The 17,063-nt window shown below is 45.4% G+C and overlaps 2 protein-coding genes across 4 annotated transcripts in view; both read left to right on the forward strand.

Annotated features, from left to right (window-relative positions):
- Positions 1-6,362, forward strand: part of APOLTP (apolipoprotein lipid transfer particle homolog) — a 73,719-nt gene extending 67,357 nt beyond the window's left edge. Inside the window, exons 55-61 of the mRNA XM_087942341.1 lie at positions 467-651; positions 1,642-1,844; positions 2,764-2,950; positions 3,294-3,403; positions 3,980-4,102; positions 4,838-4,979; positions 6,328-6,362. Coding sequence (XP_087798467.1) covers positions 467-651; positions 1,642-1,844; positions 2,764-2,950; positions 3,294-3,403; positions 3,980-4,102; positions 4,838-4,979; positions 6,328-6,362 — 985 coding nt within the window. The remainder of the gene's footprint in view (positions 1-466; positions 652-1,641; positions 1,845-2,763; positions 2,951-3,293; positions 3,404-3,979; positions 4,103-4,837; positions 4,980-6,327) is intronic.
- Positions 6,363-7,568: 1,206 nt separating this feature from the next.
- Positions 7,569-17,063, forward strand: part of MARF1 (meiosis regulator and mRNA stability factor 1) — a 43,158-nt gene continuing 33,663 nt past the window's right edge. For 2 of the 3 annotated variants that reach the window (XM_087942118.1, XM_087942120.1), the window contains exons 1-3: positions 7,569-7,656; positions 12,661-12,845; positions 15,397-16,083. In XM_087942118.1, the coding sequence (XP_087798244.1) occupies positions 12,702-12,845; positions 15,397-16,083 (831 nt within the window). In that variant the 5' untranslated portion in view covers positions 7,569-7,656; positions 12,661-12,701. Of the gene's footprint in view, positions 7,661-12,660; positions 12,846-15,396; positions 16,084-17,063 lie in introns of all 3 variants that reach the window. The other variant, XM_087942119.1, reaches the window with a different exon arrangement.

Consider the following 17,063-nt stretch of genomic DNA (forward strand, 5'->3'; position numbering starts at 1 on the left):
CCTAGATACGGAAACTACTAGCACAGATGTGCGAGGGGAACTCTTTACCTTTACTGTGGTTCTAAGTTGAGTTCTGCAGGTTCTTGAGTTTTATGGATGCACGATCATGCCATTGGAATTTGGAAGCTTGGCAATTGGCTCCTATTTATGACGGTTGCACAGTGATCATGGGATCACTGTTTGCGACCTTCTGACATGCGAAAACAAGGGGGAATCCGGATTAACTTGACAATCGTGTTACTAATTTAACAACTGTGGTGAGTCACTTAACAACTGTGGCAAGAAAGGTCGTAAAATGGAGCCAAGCTCACTTAAGAACTGCCTCGCTTAGCCACAGAATTATGGCCTCCGTTGTGGTTGTAAGTCAAGGACTACCTATCATGAGTTTTTGCAAGATCTTGAGTTTTATGGATGCATTTCCAAAGCTGCTTTAAATCAATAAGTCGTCCATGTCGATGCCTTGCAGGAACTGTTCTGTGGCATTGAGTTTGCCTGTCGTGCCCAAAGGAGGAGCCGCATTAGATATGATCCACCTTACAAACCACATCATTGAAGAGAAAGTCGTGAAGCCCCTTCGGGGCCTCTATCACATCAATCTGGCTGCAGAATACTACAGATTCAAGCGAGCCATCATGGAGAGCCCTTTTGAACGTAAGTTCTTGGAGGCACTTTTCATTTTGATCCCTCCGCTTCTTTTACAGCTCTTGAAAGATGAGGAGGAGGGATCTAGCGTTGGTTGGTTAGTTTGTGTCAGCGTTCCAAGTAACAACCTCCAAATTAAAAGACTCCCGAAGACTGTCATCTTCTCAAAGATCCATTGTATTAGAGATGGCTTATTGGCATATCTGAGGAAATCCCAAATCTGAGATTTCTGGGGTTTTTCCTCAGCCCAAAGAGAATCCAAAATCCAGCCCCTGCTCCCAATAGTCCATCATATGGTCCGATCATCATCTCATACCAACTGGAGACTATCCCTAGTCACTCCCCTCCAAGTGCAGAGCAACATGTCCTTGACTCTCTGAGAAAGGAATGTTGTTGTGGCTAATTTTCCACCACTCCTTGAAGTCCCCGTCCCAAATTCCCAGGCATTGAATGTGGCAGCCCAGAAGTCTCCAAGAATAATGGCTTCCAAGCTGACAGTTTGTTTGTTTGCTTGCTTGCTTGCTTGTTTGTTTGTAATATAGTGGTTGTGTGTTTCCCCCCAATGAAGAGGTCTTCCTCCCCACAATGGGCCCTACAAGACCAATAAGTAATTCAGGGGTGTCCAACCTTGGCTACTTTAAGGCCTATAGACTTCCTATTCTGGGAGTTGAGGTCCACAGGTCTTAAAATGGCCAAGATTGGACACCCCTGCTCTAAATTACAAACTCTTCCATTCCATAGTTGAGGGATGAGGGCAGCTAGATGGCTTCTAGACAATGAAGACTTGTCTGAAAGACTGTTTGGGTAGAATCTTATTTCAATGCCATATTCCAGAATAATATTAGGGTTCAGTTGGGATGGCCCAAAGTCTGAACTTTTTCTGACAAAACAGCCATGCTGACTGGAGAATTCTGGGAGTTGAAGTCCACAGGTCTTAAAATGGCCAAGATTGGACACGCCTGCAGTAACTGCATCACGTTATGTTTGGACTCCACCCAGATCAAGCCTTGTTGATGGGTACCAAGCACCTATGGACCTTTGATGGGAAAGTGTACAGCGTGACCTCCAACTGCAGTTTGCTGCTGGCCAAAGATTTTTCCCAGGATGCCTTTACTGTCATCCTAAACCAGAGCAGTGGTGCAGACAGGTCTCTGTACGTCAACATGAAGAAAAGAGTTGTCATCATTTACCCCGCACTGAAGGTAAAAATTGGAATTTCAGTTAAAGTTTTAGGTGTTATCAATCCAGACAAAAGCAAAATGTATAGAGGGAGATGCTAAGGTTAATTAACGGTGCATTCAAGCTCCCCCCACCCCAATTTTTTTTGCTATTTACAATCAGGTGATAGGTATGTCAACTATCCGTCCTTCCCCATTTTGGATAATAGCATAACAACAAATCCCAAGGCACTAAACCAAGAATTTGGGTCCATAGAATGTAGAACAATAGGGTTGGAAGCAGTGGTGGGATTCAAAAAAAATTTTACTACCTGTTCTGTGGGTGTGGCTTGGTGGGCGTGGCATGGGAAGGATACTGCAAAATCCCCATTCCCTCCCCAACCCACTAACCTGCTTTCTAGCTCCGTTCTCCTGTGCAGGGCAACCAAAGAAGACCCAGCCAATCATCTGGGACTTGGGAGGCAGGGCCAGTCAGAGGTGGGATTTGCCGGTTCTCCGAACTACTCAAAATTTCCGCTACTGGTTCTCCAAAACTGGTCAGAACCTGCTGAATACCACCTCTGGTTGGAAGGGACCTTGGAAGTCTTCTAGTCCAACCCCGTTTGAGCAGGAGACTCCATTTTGAACAATTGGCTATCCAATCTGTTCTTGGAAACCTCCCAGTAATGGAGCACCCACAGCTTCTATAGGCAAGGCATCCCATTAATCTGTTGATTAATTGTTCTCCCAATTTCTCCTTAGTTCTAGGTTGGATCACCTAAATCAACCCTAGGTTGAGTTCAATTTAGGTTAGGAAAGAGACTCTGGCTACATACTCAGCTCTGATTTAAGAGTAACCTAAATCATCCACATATTTCTTCTGGCTTGCGTTTACCCTCCTGTAAGCAATCTTCCCAAGCTGGATTTTTTTAAAAAAAAACAAAAAACACTTGTTTTCAAATAGATCTACAAGCAATACAACACTTCGCTGTTGAAGGACTGCGGGAGTTTTGACGTCCCCCTCCAAGAAAATAGCACCACAGTCCAGGTGGATACAAACCAGGTTGAAATGACTGCAGCCGATGGAGCCTTGGTTTTTTGCGACCTTCGTTACGATTTCTGTACTTTTACCTTGGATGGATGGCATCATGGTTTGTACAAAGCATTCAGATGTGACCAAAGTATTCACTTTAAGAATGAATGAATGTTCTTTAATGGAGCATTAAAATAAGATAGAAGTAGTGGGCATTCTCGGATTCTGTCAAAGCTGCCTTTGTCATCTGCAGGGTATTCAGAGTTTTGCAGTGTTAATTCAGCTCCAGAAAAATAAACACAGATGCTGGTGCTTCATTTAACATCTTTATAAACATAATAAGTAGATAATAAGTAGATTTTACAAACAGTTAGCTGGCTAACCTTGTTCCCATACTCAATTCCAGTTCATGAATATACTCTGACACAGGGATTCATTTTTCTTTTTCCTATTCTTTCTAGGTGTGTCTGCTGGTCTTTTTGGTACCAACGACAATGAAGCTGGAAACGAATGGATGCTTCCTGACCATTCCCTGGCTAAGAGCTTGCCAGAATTCATACAAGCATGGCAGGTATTTGGCAGAGGAAATATTGAACACAAAAGGAAAGCTGCAATCAGATAGGGCTAGGAGTACAATTGGTCAACAGTTAAAGACGTTGAAAAGCTAACCATCTGGGTTCCAGACCCAAGTGCCGCCTGATAGGGTGAGTGAATTCCCGTTATTTGCTCCAGCTCCTGCCCACCTACCAGTCCAAAAGCATGCAAGTAGATAAACAGGTACCACTTCAGTGAGAAGGCAACAGTGTTCCATGTGCCTTTGGCATACAGCCATGCTGGCTTCATGATCATGGGAAATTTGGGGGTCCATTGTGGTGATAAGGACTACCTGTACTGTAAAGAAATAGTCAAGAAACAGTTGAAAGTAGCGACAAAGCAAATGTCAAGATTTGTTCCTCCGTGAATGCTGATGGTGGAACTCATAAGTTATGTATGAATAGCTGGTCTCTTTAAAGATGTGATATTTGCTGAATGCACAGCCATTCGTTTTGGGTAAATAACCTTGTCCTTCAAGGCGGACATAAGCTATGCAACGCAAGCTCTGAATTGTTTACACTGACAGGGGTGTGTTTGATTTTTCTCCTCCAAGGTGAACGGCCGTTGCAGTGAAGTCAAGAGAGATGGCAAATCTTGCGTCAATGAGCAGAGCGCTACAATCTGCCAGATCTTTTTCCAGGATCCCGCCTCACCTTTTAGGAACTGTTTTGGAGTTGTAAGAATATATAATGCTAATGATGTACTGTATAATGGTTTAGGGATTGGATGATAAGAAAAAAATAGATTTTGCCATTGGCAGGGGGTTGCATTGGAAGACCTCCAAGGTCCCATCCAGCTGATTCTGTGTTGTAACCTCAGAGTAAGAGGTACGTTTATAGCTGTGATTCTCACTGCTATAAAAAAAGGGAAGCTATTTTTTAAAAGTTCTTTTCTGTCTTTTGCACCTGTGACTTTTCTTTCTTTCTCTTCCTTCCTTCCCTTCCTTCCTTCCTTCTCTTTTCTTTCTTTCTTTCCTTTCCTTCCTTTCCTTCCTTCTCTTTTCTTTCTTTCTTCCTTCTCTTTTCTTTTTTCTTTCCTTCCTTCCCTTTCTTCCTTCCTTTCCTTCCTTTCCTTCCTTCCTTCCTTCCTTCCTTCCTTCCTTCCTTCCTTCCTCCCTCCTCCTTCCTCCCTCCCTCCCTCCCTTCTTTCTTTCTTTTCTTTCTTTCTTTCTTTCTTTCTTTCTTTCTTTCTTTCTTTCTTTCTTTCTTTCTTTCTTTCTTTCTTTCTTTCACAACATCTTTATGGATTCTTTTCCTGCTAAAAAAAATACTTGTACTTTTCTATCATATTTGTTTGGTCTGCATTTTATGAGCACATTCAAACAGATGTTCTTCATTAGAGCCAGACTAAAGGAGACTGCTATATTTACCCAATAAACATCTGGACATTTTTCTCTTCTTTTTCTTAATAGGTGAATCCTGAACCATTCTACCACTGGTGCAAAACTGACTTGTGTGAACAGCAGAGCATCAAAGCAGCCTGTAACTTAGCTGCAGCTTTCAGGCATCTGTGCAATCGGAATTTCATCCCAATAGAGATGCCCCTTCAGTGTGGTAAGATGTTCCACCTCCCACCTCCAACACACCACCAAATAAATTACAGGCTTTAGAACTGTTGATGTAGAACTGTCATACCTCGCCACTCAAATATGTCACATTACAATCATTACACGTTTACAACCATTCGTTGAGCAATTTACAGCTGGTCCTCGAACTTCCGACTGTTGCAACATCCCCATGGATACATGGGCCAAATATGGGCACTTGGCAAGCCGCATCTATTTACAACCATGGCAGTATCATGGGGTCACGTGATCAACATTTACAACTGGCTTCCAAACAGCAAAGTCAATGGGGGAAACCAGATTTGCTTAACCACACAGGCAAAAACAGTCATAAAATCAGTCGCGATTCACTTAATAACTGCCTTGCTTAGCGATGGAAATTCTAGTCACAGTTGTAATCATAACTGTGGGGACTCTCTGTACTGTAAGCTGCCTAGAGTCATGTAAAACTGACGCGGGTGGCTACATAAATCAAATGAATAACTAAATAATGACAATTTTGTTTCATTTTAGAGACGGCAAAGTGAGGCTGAGAAGAAGCTGGTTGCTTGAAGCTATGCTTGCAATAGAGGGAGGATCTTCCTACTTAAATCCCCCACCAGCCCAAGCTCAACTCTAACAAGATCATAAGCTTCGTCTTACAAAATTGTCCCGTGTTGGCTTAATGAAACGACTGGAGGAGCTGTTAAGATTAGCTTTGACTGTTGCAGTAACCACCAACTGTTGGACCATCTGGAAAAAGTCCTCAAAATGGCTTCTCCTTGTGTTTGCTATGTTAAAGAAGATACCGCTTGAAAAGTATCTGGCAAAGTCTTCTCGGCAAAGAGTTGCAGAATGTTAAAATTAGATCTCCGTGTAGCCATCAGTTTAGAATAATTTTGGAGAAGATTTGTACTGGATTTTTTTTTCCCCTGCTGCTCCTAATAATCAAATAAGGTTTCAGTTATGTTCAACAGAAGTGGGTATTCAGCAGGTTCTGACCAGTTCTGGAGAACCGGTAGCGGAAATTTTGAGTAGTTTGGAGAACCAGCAAATCCTACCTCTGACTGGCCCTGACCCCATCTATTCTCTGCACCCCATTGAATCCCAGCTGATCGTCTAGGTCTTGTTTGGTTGCCCTGCATAGGAGAACGGAGCTGGAAAGCAGGTTAGTGGGGTGGGGAGGGAATGGGATTTTGCAGTAACCTTCCCCTGCCACGCCCACCAAGCCACACCCACAGAACCAGTAATAAAAAAAAATTGAATCCACCACTGATGTGTTCACCATTTGAGACCATTTGAACATCTGGAATGAACTGTCCGCAACAGCTTGTTCTTTGGTAACTCCCCATTTTCAGATGATATAAAACCCTACTCTTCTGGAAACTTTTAACACCTCCCTACCACACACACACACACACACACACACACACACACACACACACACACACAGAACATACACAAAGAAAGATGCCCTGGGGGAAAAATCGCTGAGGAATTTCTGACCCGCTGTAGGACTTTAGGACCAAAAGTGAAATAGTTAAATAAAAAGCAGAATTAAAATGTGAAATGGTTGCAGTTGTTTTATTGCTTATGTATTTTGTACGCCTGTTTTACTTAATATTATAATGTAGGACCACATAGATTGGAAACATGCAGAAGAGGCTTTCATCCTTCAGCAGATAGACAATGGCTAAAATGATGTAATGATAAATAATCTATATATATAAAAGCGAAATACCACTCACACATTATCACAAAATCTCCAGAACCGTAAAGCCTACAAACTTGAAATTCATTATGTATGTTCCTCTTGGCTACTAGGTGCTCACGAAGAAAGGATTTTTCAAAACGACCATCAGAGCAGTAGTATTTCCTATATTATTATTATTAACACGCTCTGGTGCTAAGGAGTTCTACTCCCCCTCCCCACCTGAAAAGAAATCTGTTCCAAATGCAAGACACAAGCAGAGGAGTTTCAGTTTTCGTTTCACAGCAGCAACCAGCTTTAGTACAGTTGAGCTAAGCCACGCCCAGGCTCCTTGCTGTCTCATGCACACAGTAAATACTGTTTCAGTTTCATACATACACACATATTTATAATACGGTAGTATATGATAGTATTTATATGAATTATACATCAATACTACATATGCATATATATATTTGCATTTGTACATCTGTATGTGTATGTACAGTATATGCATGTATGTAAAAGCAAGATTAAAATTTTAATAATTTTAATTAATTAATTTTAATAATAATAATAATAAAATCAGAGGAAGCATTCCACATCATCGCTTAGAACCTCATCTTCGGGAGTCCAACCCCCCCCCAACCCCTCCCCCCCCCGCCCCATATTGGCTGGGAACGCTGGGACCTGGAGTCCCAAACCACTCCAGGCGTGGAAAGGCAGCCCCGCCTCTTTCCCCCTTAAACCGGGGAAAAGAACAGAGACGACCTTCCAAGGACCATCGAGAGCGCAGCGGCTAGACCGGGGTGGGTGGGTGCGGCTTTCGCGACGCTTTTACGACGGCGCCTCTTTCCTCTCGGCGGCCGGAAGCGCTGCTTGGGGAGGCGGAAGCGGAAGCGCTCGTGAGGGGGTGGAAGGGGAGGGCGCAGCGGGAGAGAAATAAAGAAGAGGCGGCGGCGGAGGGAGCTGGGATGCGACGGAGGGACGGACGGTGGTGAGTGGCTCCTTGCCGCGCCTTCACCCACCCACCCACCCACGGGGGCCCGGCCCAGCCTCCGGGGTTGCAGCAGCAGGCCGGGCCAGGGTCCGGGAGGTGGGGGAGAGTCCCTATGGAGGTGTGGGAGTGGGGGGCGGGCTTGCCCACACAGAGGGGTCGCCCCTCCTGGGCTGGGGCTGGAGCCGCGACCCGGGCAGGCGAGCCCTCGCTCGAGGAGGGGAGGCGGCCGCGAAGGCAAGCGGGGGGTGGGGTGGGTGGGGGGGGCGTTCGCTCTTGGGGACGCCTCCGCCCGCCTTGCAGCTCCGGCTGCGGCGAGGGGAGGCCTCGGGCTGGGTAAATAGTCGGCTCCTTAGGCGGGTCCCGAGGGTGTTATGGGCGTCCCTGTCAGGGGCTTGGAAGCAGTTGTGGCTCTGCTGCCCTGAGGGTAAACCGGGGGCCGGGGGGAGAAAGGCTCGTGGTGTTTTATTTATTATTGTTATTGCTATTATTATTATTATTATTATTATTATTATTATTATTATTATTATTATTATTATTATTATTACTATTATTATTATTACTATTATTACTATTATTACTATTATTACTATTACTATTACTATTACTACTATTACTACTATTACTATTATTACTACTACTATTACTATTACTATTATTACTACTACTATTATTACTACTACTATTACTATTATTACTATTACTATTTTTATTATTACTATTATTTTGTTATTATTACTGCTACTACTATTACTACTTTAGTGAGATTCACAGCCTTTGGGGCTGGTTGATAGCTCAACAGCTCAAATTATTATTATATTATTTTATTATTAATAATAATATTAAGCGTGAAACTGAGTCAACTGAGCATTTTAAAATGTATCACAAATATCATTGACTGGTGCTGATGGTGGATACGGGTTTATGCCAGCATCCTAGTATCAACTATCTAAGGCTCTTATTATTATCATTATCCATCATTGTCATCATCATCATTGCTATATAAGATTTCATCTTCAACTAGCTGGATACCCATGCTTCGCTATGAAACTATGTGGTCGGGCTTAATTTTTGGGGAGGAAAATGGGGGGGGGGATTCTGCCTCTGCCTCCCAGCATCCATCGGTATTTATCTGGCTAGCGTCCTGTCAGTTTGTGAGAGAGTTGAGGGCTGTTTGGAAACTGAAGCAATATTTGCTGTGTGAGCAAGGAGACAGTAAGGAGCCTGGGTGTGGCTTAGCTCAATTGTTCTGTATTAAAGCTGCTTGCTGCTCTGAAACTGAAACTCCACTCCTCTGCTTGTGTTTTGCATTTGGAAGAGAATTCTTTTCAGGTGGGGAGCAGGAGTACAACTCCTTAGCATCAGAGCATGTTAATAATAATAATATAGGAAATACTAATGCTCTGATGGTCATTTCAAAAAACCCTTTCTTAGTGAGCACCTAGAAACCAAATTTCAAGTTTGCCAAATTTCAAGTTTGTAGGCTTTATGGTTCTGGAGATTTTGTGATGATGCCTGAGTGGCATTTTGCTTTTATAGATATAGATTTGATGATTCACCATCTGGGATTTGATAAAAACTTCAACGGTTCAAGTCTTAACTCAGAACCTTAAGAGCTGTTAAGGTAATGTCTGAATCTATAGGATTCTCCCTGGAAAGACACCTGTAGGTTTAGAAGCGGGTGCTGGTGGCAGAAAGTGGAGAAGAAGCAATATGACAACTACTCTCCCCTGATCTGATCACCTTGGATATCAGCTGATTCAGTTTGTGGTCCACCTTTGCAGGAAAGGAAGGCACCTGAACCAGATGATAGTAATAGCCCCAATTATTGTGAAATTGAAAGGGTCACAAGACATTTACTTCAGCGAGCAAATGAAAATCAGGAGCATTATAAAATGGTCCAAAATACATTGAAGGCAAATTAAGGGTGCTGTAATAAAATTTTAGAAAGCCAACCGGCACCCCAAAAGGCAGCACTCAACAAAATTGCTTATAGGCCAAAGGCACTCCTGTTTAAGCCTATTTTCCTCTTGTTCTATCAGTCAGACATGCTCAATGAATCTTACCTCCCGCTCCTGGTTTTTCTCTTGCCTGCACATGTGCACCAAATATACAGTTGTGTTTTATCTCTCCCAACTCATGGTTCTCCTGATAATGTTGTTGGATAGTTGGATAGTTGTTGCTCAGAAATTCTAGACTGATAAATCTGGGGTAATTACCTAGATTGGATGCTGGAATGGTCTGTTGCCTCTAGAAAGCATTGTCGGGAATATGTTTCCTATCTAAACGCTCTGTGTTTTTTGTGACTGGTAGCAAGGGGAAGAAGGAGATAAGATAGGTTCCATTCTTCCTATTTGATGCATTGGATTTAAATATCTGTGTGATAATTACTAGGCCCTGGTAATTCCTTTGTTTTCTGCTGTTGTTCTCATCGCTTCATATGTAATCCATAAATTGGTGGCTCAGTGGCTAAGACGCTGAGCTTGTTGATCAGAAAGATCAGTTTGGCGGTTCAAATCCCTAGCGCCTCATAAGGGAGTGAGCTCAGGTTACTTGTCCCAGCAGTTCAAAAGCATGTTAAAAATGCAAGTAGGAAAATAGGGACCACTTTGGTGGAAGGGAACAGGGTTCCTCTGTGCGCCTTTGGCGTTTATTCATGCCGGCCACATGACCACGGAGACGTCTTCGGACAGCGCTGACTCTTTGGCTGTGTAACAGCACTGCCCCCTAGAGCTGGAAACGACTAGCACGGATGTGCGAGGGGAACCTTTACCTTAAGAATATAAAGTATTGTGCTCTACTTTTCTTAATTTCAAAATATTCCAGGTCTAAAGAGAGCACCCATCAAACTGATTTGTAATGAAGCCCTCTTTAATTTTGTTAAATTCCTTTATGGTTTTCTTGCAAACTATGCCAAAATTCTCAAATTGCTTTGACATTTTAACAACAATAAATCCTTTTTGTGTCGGTTTGAAAGTTGAGAGGTAGTGGTTAGATCTTGAACCCCAAGGAGCCTGATAATAAATGGCATAATTGTTTTCTGGATAACCTGAGAAATATCTTCCGACTGTACACAGTGAGCCCCATCATGTGTGAATGCAGAAAAAAAGACAAGCAAAGTGGTATTTTAAGAAACATTTAACTGTTTCTGATTTTCAGGGTTTTTAAAAAGAGAGCCCTCTGAATGTGCTCACAAATCAGCTTGTATCTGTGGCCTAAACAAAGTTAGTTTTCAAACAATAAAGGTTAACTGATGGAAACTCATTCAGAGTGAGCTTCCTTGGTTGCTTTTGACAAGAAAAGATTTGAATCAACAGCAAGAAGAGTAAAATATCATTGTCCCAGAAACGCTTAGGAGATTACTGCAAATAGCCAGGAAGCTTGCATATACAGAGTCCTTGACTTACAACCACAATTCAGCCCAAAATTTTTGCTGCTGAGTGAACACAGTTTTTAAGTGAATGTTGTCCCATTTTACGACCTTTCTTGTTGCGGTTGTTTAGTGAATCGCTGCAGTTGTTCATTTATTAACACAGTTGTGGAGCGAATCTGGCTTCCTCATTGATTGTCAGAAGGTTGCAAAAGGGGACCACATTGACTTCTGGACACTGCAGCGGTCATAAATGTGAGTCAAATTCCCAAGCATCTGAATTTTGGTCACGTGACCACGAGGATGTTGCAACGGTCGTAAGTGTGAAAAATGGTCATCAGTTTTTTTCCCCCCAGTGCCGTTGTAACTTTGAACGGTCACTAAATGAACTGTTGTGAGTCAAGGACTACCTGTTGTGCTACTCATTGATATATCTATGCCTTTGGAACATAAATCTTTAAATTCACTAGGATTTCTGTTTCCAAAAGCAACAGCAGTTGCTTTGTTTGGAGCGTCTTGCTGGAAGAAATTTCCTTCTGGGTTCAGTTCCAAGTGGGGGGGAAAAGACACTGGAAACACGGAGGCTGTTTGGGAAGATGGTTTAATGGTGGACAGGACCACATGCCTTGGAGCTCCAAAGTGAAAAGGACGACCACATGCTTCAAGAAGTTGGGTGAAGGAAAAGAAGGAGCAAGATGCTGAGAGACCCTTAGTTATAGACCCTCCGTTGGGCTCCACCTTAGTGTTTCCTGTTCCTGTGTAAGAAATGTATCCCATTGGCTGTCAAACTCCCAGGGGTGGGGAGTGGGGGGCTGAGCTGGACCACATGGCTTCACCTGAGTGCTGGCTGATGCAATCTTTCCAGGCCAGGTGGGTAGAGGCCCCTGTTATGTAGAATACTCTGGTCTTAATGGCCCACCCATTAACAAAGATGGGGTGAGCTTTTGCTTCTGAGTTTCTACTTCTCTTTTAGGGGAAATATTCTGCCTTTTTAAATACATCCTAAAGTATTTCATTTTCCTAGGAGAGGGGTGGGTGCTAACTTCCTAATAACAACAATGGAATTTTATTCCACCTATGACCTGTCATAGAAGCTGGCTGTCTTTCAGGTCTGTTTGTGACCCACGCACACAAACTTTTGCAACAGGTCTTCGGTATTAAGGATTAAGATAGTACCTAATTGGCTTGAATTGCTTTAATTGCTACTTCAGGGCATCAGCAATGAGTTCCTTGAGAAGGTAGCTATAATCAAGGTACTTTTAATAAGCAGTTTGGAAGCACAGCCATAATGACTTAACTCCAGATTGTAACAGAGCTCATATCCTCTGTTGGGTAAGGAAGCCCAAAGCTGCAAGAACTGCAAATTTTCAGTGAGCATGCTCAGCTCAGCCAGTGGCAAAGGACTTTGGACTTGTAATTTGGTAACATCCAGTAGGTTCTGTATGTCTGCCTGACTTTTGAAGATCAATATTTGGGTGTTGTTGTTTTTTTTTGTTTAGAATTATATCCTGCCTTTTGGCTCAGCAGCTCAAGAAGCTGGTATTAAATGCGTCGGGCCTGTTGAATAAATGGGCTTGTCTTGATGGCACATAATCTGACCTTGTAAAATATATGCACATTTTTTTCACAGTTAGAAGGGAAGAGAGGAGAATGTTGACTTCTGTCTGGACGTATAATGGAAGGAAATATAGCACAGAACGTCTGTCCTAGATCACTCGGATGGCTTCAGCGGCAAGATAACGATGCGAAGCCTTGGCTCTGGAAATTTTCTAACTGCTTTTCAACTCCTGAACAGAATTTTCCCCTAGCTGCAAGAACGGTAAGAGTATGGACCTTAATGGGTATTAAGTGACGTGCTAAATCGATATGCTAGTAGTCCTCGACTTACGACATAAGCTACTTTATGAGCTGGTTTTGAAGTTGAAAGCCGTTGCAGCATCCCCCCACATGAATCACATTTGAGCAATGTTGGTGGAAAGGGGTGCACGAAGGGAGGCTCAGCCAAACTCATTGTACGCATGTTGTACTCCTGACAATAAAGGTAATAATAAATTTCACCCTGGCCCCTCTGTCTGTCTATCTGTTCCTTCATCCCTCCTTCATCCCTGCTTCCCAGCCCCTTCTCCCCAGTTCCCTCACCAATCATACACCTACTTTCTATAGTCCCAAGGATGCCTTTTTTTTTCAAGAGGCAGCTGGACTTTCTGGTAAGTCCAGTTGTCTCTTGAAAAAAACACCTTTGGGACAACCATGATCTGGATGACTGAGAATCTCCATAGACCTGGAAGGAGTTCGGAAGAAGCTTCTTGGATGAGAAGTGAAACATCTTCAAAGAAAAACCAGAAAGTCCAGTTCATGCTTCTTTTTAACAACCCCATAATCCCTTGCAGGGTGGAGCCTGGGGAACTGAATGCAGTTGGAGTGTTTACTGGCTGGATGCCCTCCCTGTCCCCAGTGCGGAGTTATATACAGCCGATGTATTCTCAGTGTGCCCAGAGGGAGAAATATCTGCCTCTAGCTAGGATCGAACTCGCAGCCTCCTGATTGGGAGGCGAGAGCTCCTGCTCTAGGCCACTGCCCCAAGAAAGTCCAGTTGACTAATTGAGCCTGGAATTACAGTCATAAATTGTGCTGATTGTTAAGCAAGTCATCACCTTGACAGTCTGATTGCGTGATACTTTTATGGTGGTTCAACAAATCACTGTGGTGGTTTAGCGAAATCCATGGTATTTAAGCAAACCCATTGTCTACAATCATTGTGTTTTGCCAGAAACTGGAACTCTTCCCCCCCCCCCCCACCAAAAAAAGGATTGTGGTCATGTGACTGGGATGTTGCAAACAGCTGTGGCCATATGATCACATGACCGCAGGAAGGGCCTAGCCCTCAGAACTATGAATGCAGGTCATAAGTACCTTTTTTGGGTGGCGTAACTTCAAATGGTCACTAAATAGCTGGTCATAAGTCAAAGACTACCTGTACTTCCAGTGAACTTGGAGTTTTCCTGTCTGAAATCCTGTTTGCAAATCTTCAGCAATCTAATCTGCCCTCTGTCGTTCTTTTCTCTCTCCCTCTTCTCTCTCTTTCTCGCACTCCCTCCTCCCTCCCTCTTATCTCTCTCTCACCCTCCTCTCTCTCTCCCTCTCTCTCCCTCTAATCTCTCTCCCACCCTCTTTTCTCACTCTCCTCCCTCTCGCCCTCTTCTCTCTCCCTCCTCTCCCTCTCTCCTCTCTCTCACCCTCTTCTCTTTCCCTCCCTCTCTCTCCTCCTCTCTCTCTCACCTCCCTCCTTCTCTCTCGCCCTCTTCTCTTTCTCTCTCTCTCTCTCTCTCTCTCTCTCTCTCTCTCTTTCTCCTCCTCTCTCTCTCCCCTCCTCCTCTCTCTCTCACCCTCTTCTCTCACCCTCCTCTCTTCCTCTTCTCTCTCTCCCTCCCTCCCTTCTCTCTCTCTCTCTCGCCTCCTCTCCCCTCCCTCCTCTCTTCCTCTTTCTCTCTCTCACCCTCCCTCCTTCTCTCTCTCGCCCTCTTCTCTTTCTCTCTCTCTCTCCCTCCCTCCCTCTCTCTCTCTCTCTCTTCTCTCTCCCTCCCTCCTTCTCTCTCTCACCCTCTTCTCTCACCCTCCTCTCTTCCTCTTCTCTCCTCCCTCCCTCCCTCTTCTCTCTCTCTCTCTCGCCCTCCTCTCCCCTCCCTCCTCTCTTCCTCTTCTCTCTCTCTCACCCTCCCTCCTTCTCTCTCTCGCCCTCTTCTCTTTCTCTTCTCTCTCTCTCCCTCCCTCCTCTCTCTCTCTCTCTCCTCCTTCTCTCTCTCCCCTCCCTCCTTCTCTCTCTCACCCTCTTCTCTCACCCTCCTCTCTTCCTCTCTCTCTCTCCCTCCCTCCCTCTCTCTCTCTCTCTCTCTCTCTCCCTCCTCTCTCCTCCTCTCTTCCTCTTCTCTCTCACCCTCCCTCCCTTCTCTCTCCCTCCTCTCTTCTCTCTCTCTCTCTCTCTCACCCTCTTCTCTCTCCTCTCTCTCCCTCCCTCTTCTCTCTCTCTCTCTCTCCTCTCCTCCTTTCTTCCTCATCTCTCTCTCCGTCCTCTTCTCTCTCCCTCCTCTTCTCTCTCTCTCTCGCCTCCTCCTCCCTCCCTCCTCTCTTCCTCTTCTCTCTCACCCTCCCTCCTCTCTCTCTCTCCCTCCTCTCTTCCTCTCTCTCTCTCTCTCACCCTCTTCTCTCTCTCTCTCTCCCTCCCTCTTCTCTCTCTCTCTCTCCTCTCCCTCCTTTCTTCCTCATCTCTCTCTCTCGTCCTCTTCTCTCTCCCTCCCTCTCTCTCTCTCGCTCTCTTCCCTCCCCTCCCTCTCTCTCCCTCTTCTCCCTCCCTCCTCTCTCTCTCTCTCCAGAACAAGTCCATGGAGAGCCAGAAAGCTCCTGTAGAGTTGAAGGAGGCCCCCCCAGCTCACCACCCTCCTCTGCAGCCCTTTGCAGCCGTGCCCCTCCCCGACGTCCACTCTCTCCAGCCAAAGCAAATCCAACTCCCACCCAACCCTAAAGTAAGCTGCTGTTCTCATGGCTCTGATTCCTCCCCTCGGGTCCCTCAGTTGCACTTTGGTGGTGGCGGCAGCGGCAACCTCGGTGGTGGCGGCAACGGCGGCGGCGGTGGCGGCTTGATTCACCCGGGGGCGGTCTTAAACGCTCCCGGCACTGGGACGATCCCCTGGAAGATAGGGTCAGAGTTGGCTTGTCCGTCCTCTTCTCCGCTCAAGAACGGCCCGGCGAGGAGCACCATGGCCGGCGTGTGCCGGGAGAACCCCGTCCCTTCCTGCCCTCACTTTGCCTGCTGCGGGAAACTCCACTTCCAAGCCTGTCACGGTAACCTGCACAAACTGCATCCGTTTCCCCCGCATCCGGGCTGCACGACTCCGGGCTATTTCTCCTGTCCTGAATTCAGTGGGGCGGCGGGACTCTCGGAGGAGCACCTGGCCCAGTCGGAGCGCATGCCTTGCGTTTGCACCAACTCGCTGCACCTAAAGGTTTCACCTCCCCTTTGCTTGAAGGGCTCTCACCACTGCGCGGAGTGTCTGAGCAAGGTTTGTACTCCCTGTTTAATCCTATCTTGCGATATGGGGGAAGGTGTTTTTTTTTTTATCAGTTTCTGTGCCAGGCAGGAGGGTGGGTCTGCGGCAATTTGCGACGGCCATCTCAACCACGGTGCTCTGATCCAGCTCCCCCAAATATGACCGACCCTCTGAAGTGAACTCAAAAGATACCTTTATTAGTAGCGCCGGCAGACCCGGCAAAAAAAGTTTCTCTCTTACCTCAGGCTAAGAAGTCCGTCTGGCCGGAAGATGGATAGTTGTCTGCCACATCTATTCGTTTCTGTCCCCTGCCTTTTATACCCAAAGGTAGCAGCGGTGGCTCTTCTGTCCCAAGGACCGGCCCATAGATTTCCACCGCTCTCCTCTCCTCTGCCTTCAGCGCATCCACACGTCAGGCACTGGACCCAGCTGTTCCTCCTCTTCCTCATCAACCACCTCCAGACCTGGGGGTTGTTGACTCTCCATCCGAGGGCTGGCGGACAGCCTAGGCCTAGATCCTCTCTATTTCTCTCTGGCAGCTCCATTCCCTCTTCCCCCTCGGAGCTCCGAGGTTGCCCTGATGCTGACCCTCTGCAAGAGGGGCCACAACACACAGCCAACTTGCCACAGGACAACTCCCTGCGGGAGAAGAGTTACACTAATACCAAGGAAAAGGTGGAATAGAATTGTTAAAAGGATGCAAAAGGAGGGACAGAATGAAATAGGAAACTGGCAAAAATTAAACTATTTTTTATTTTATTTTAAATAATTAAATAGAGTTGTTAAATTGTCCCTCAGCAAGTTGGCTGTGATGAGTTGTCCAGCGGCGAGTTGGCCACAGTGAGTTGGCTGTGGCTAGTTGTGCCGTCCCATCAGACGGTTCCCCTCCTCTGAGCACATCCAGGTATACGGGCTTTTCAAAATGGCTGCCGTGGGTGGGGCGAGACAAGTAGTCCTCGACTTAACGACCACAACGGAGGGCCAATTTTCTG

Source organism: Notechis scutatus, chromosome 12, assembly GCF_049901735.1.
Source record: "Notechis scutatus isolate UNSWTSFEM ecotype Mainland chromosome 12, rNotScu1.2, whole genome shotgun sequence".
Taxonomy (NCBI): Eukaryota; Metazoa; Chordata; class Lepidosauria; order Squamata; family Elapidae; genus Notechis; species Notechis scutatus.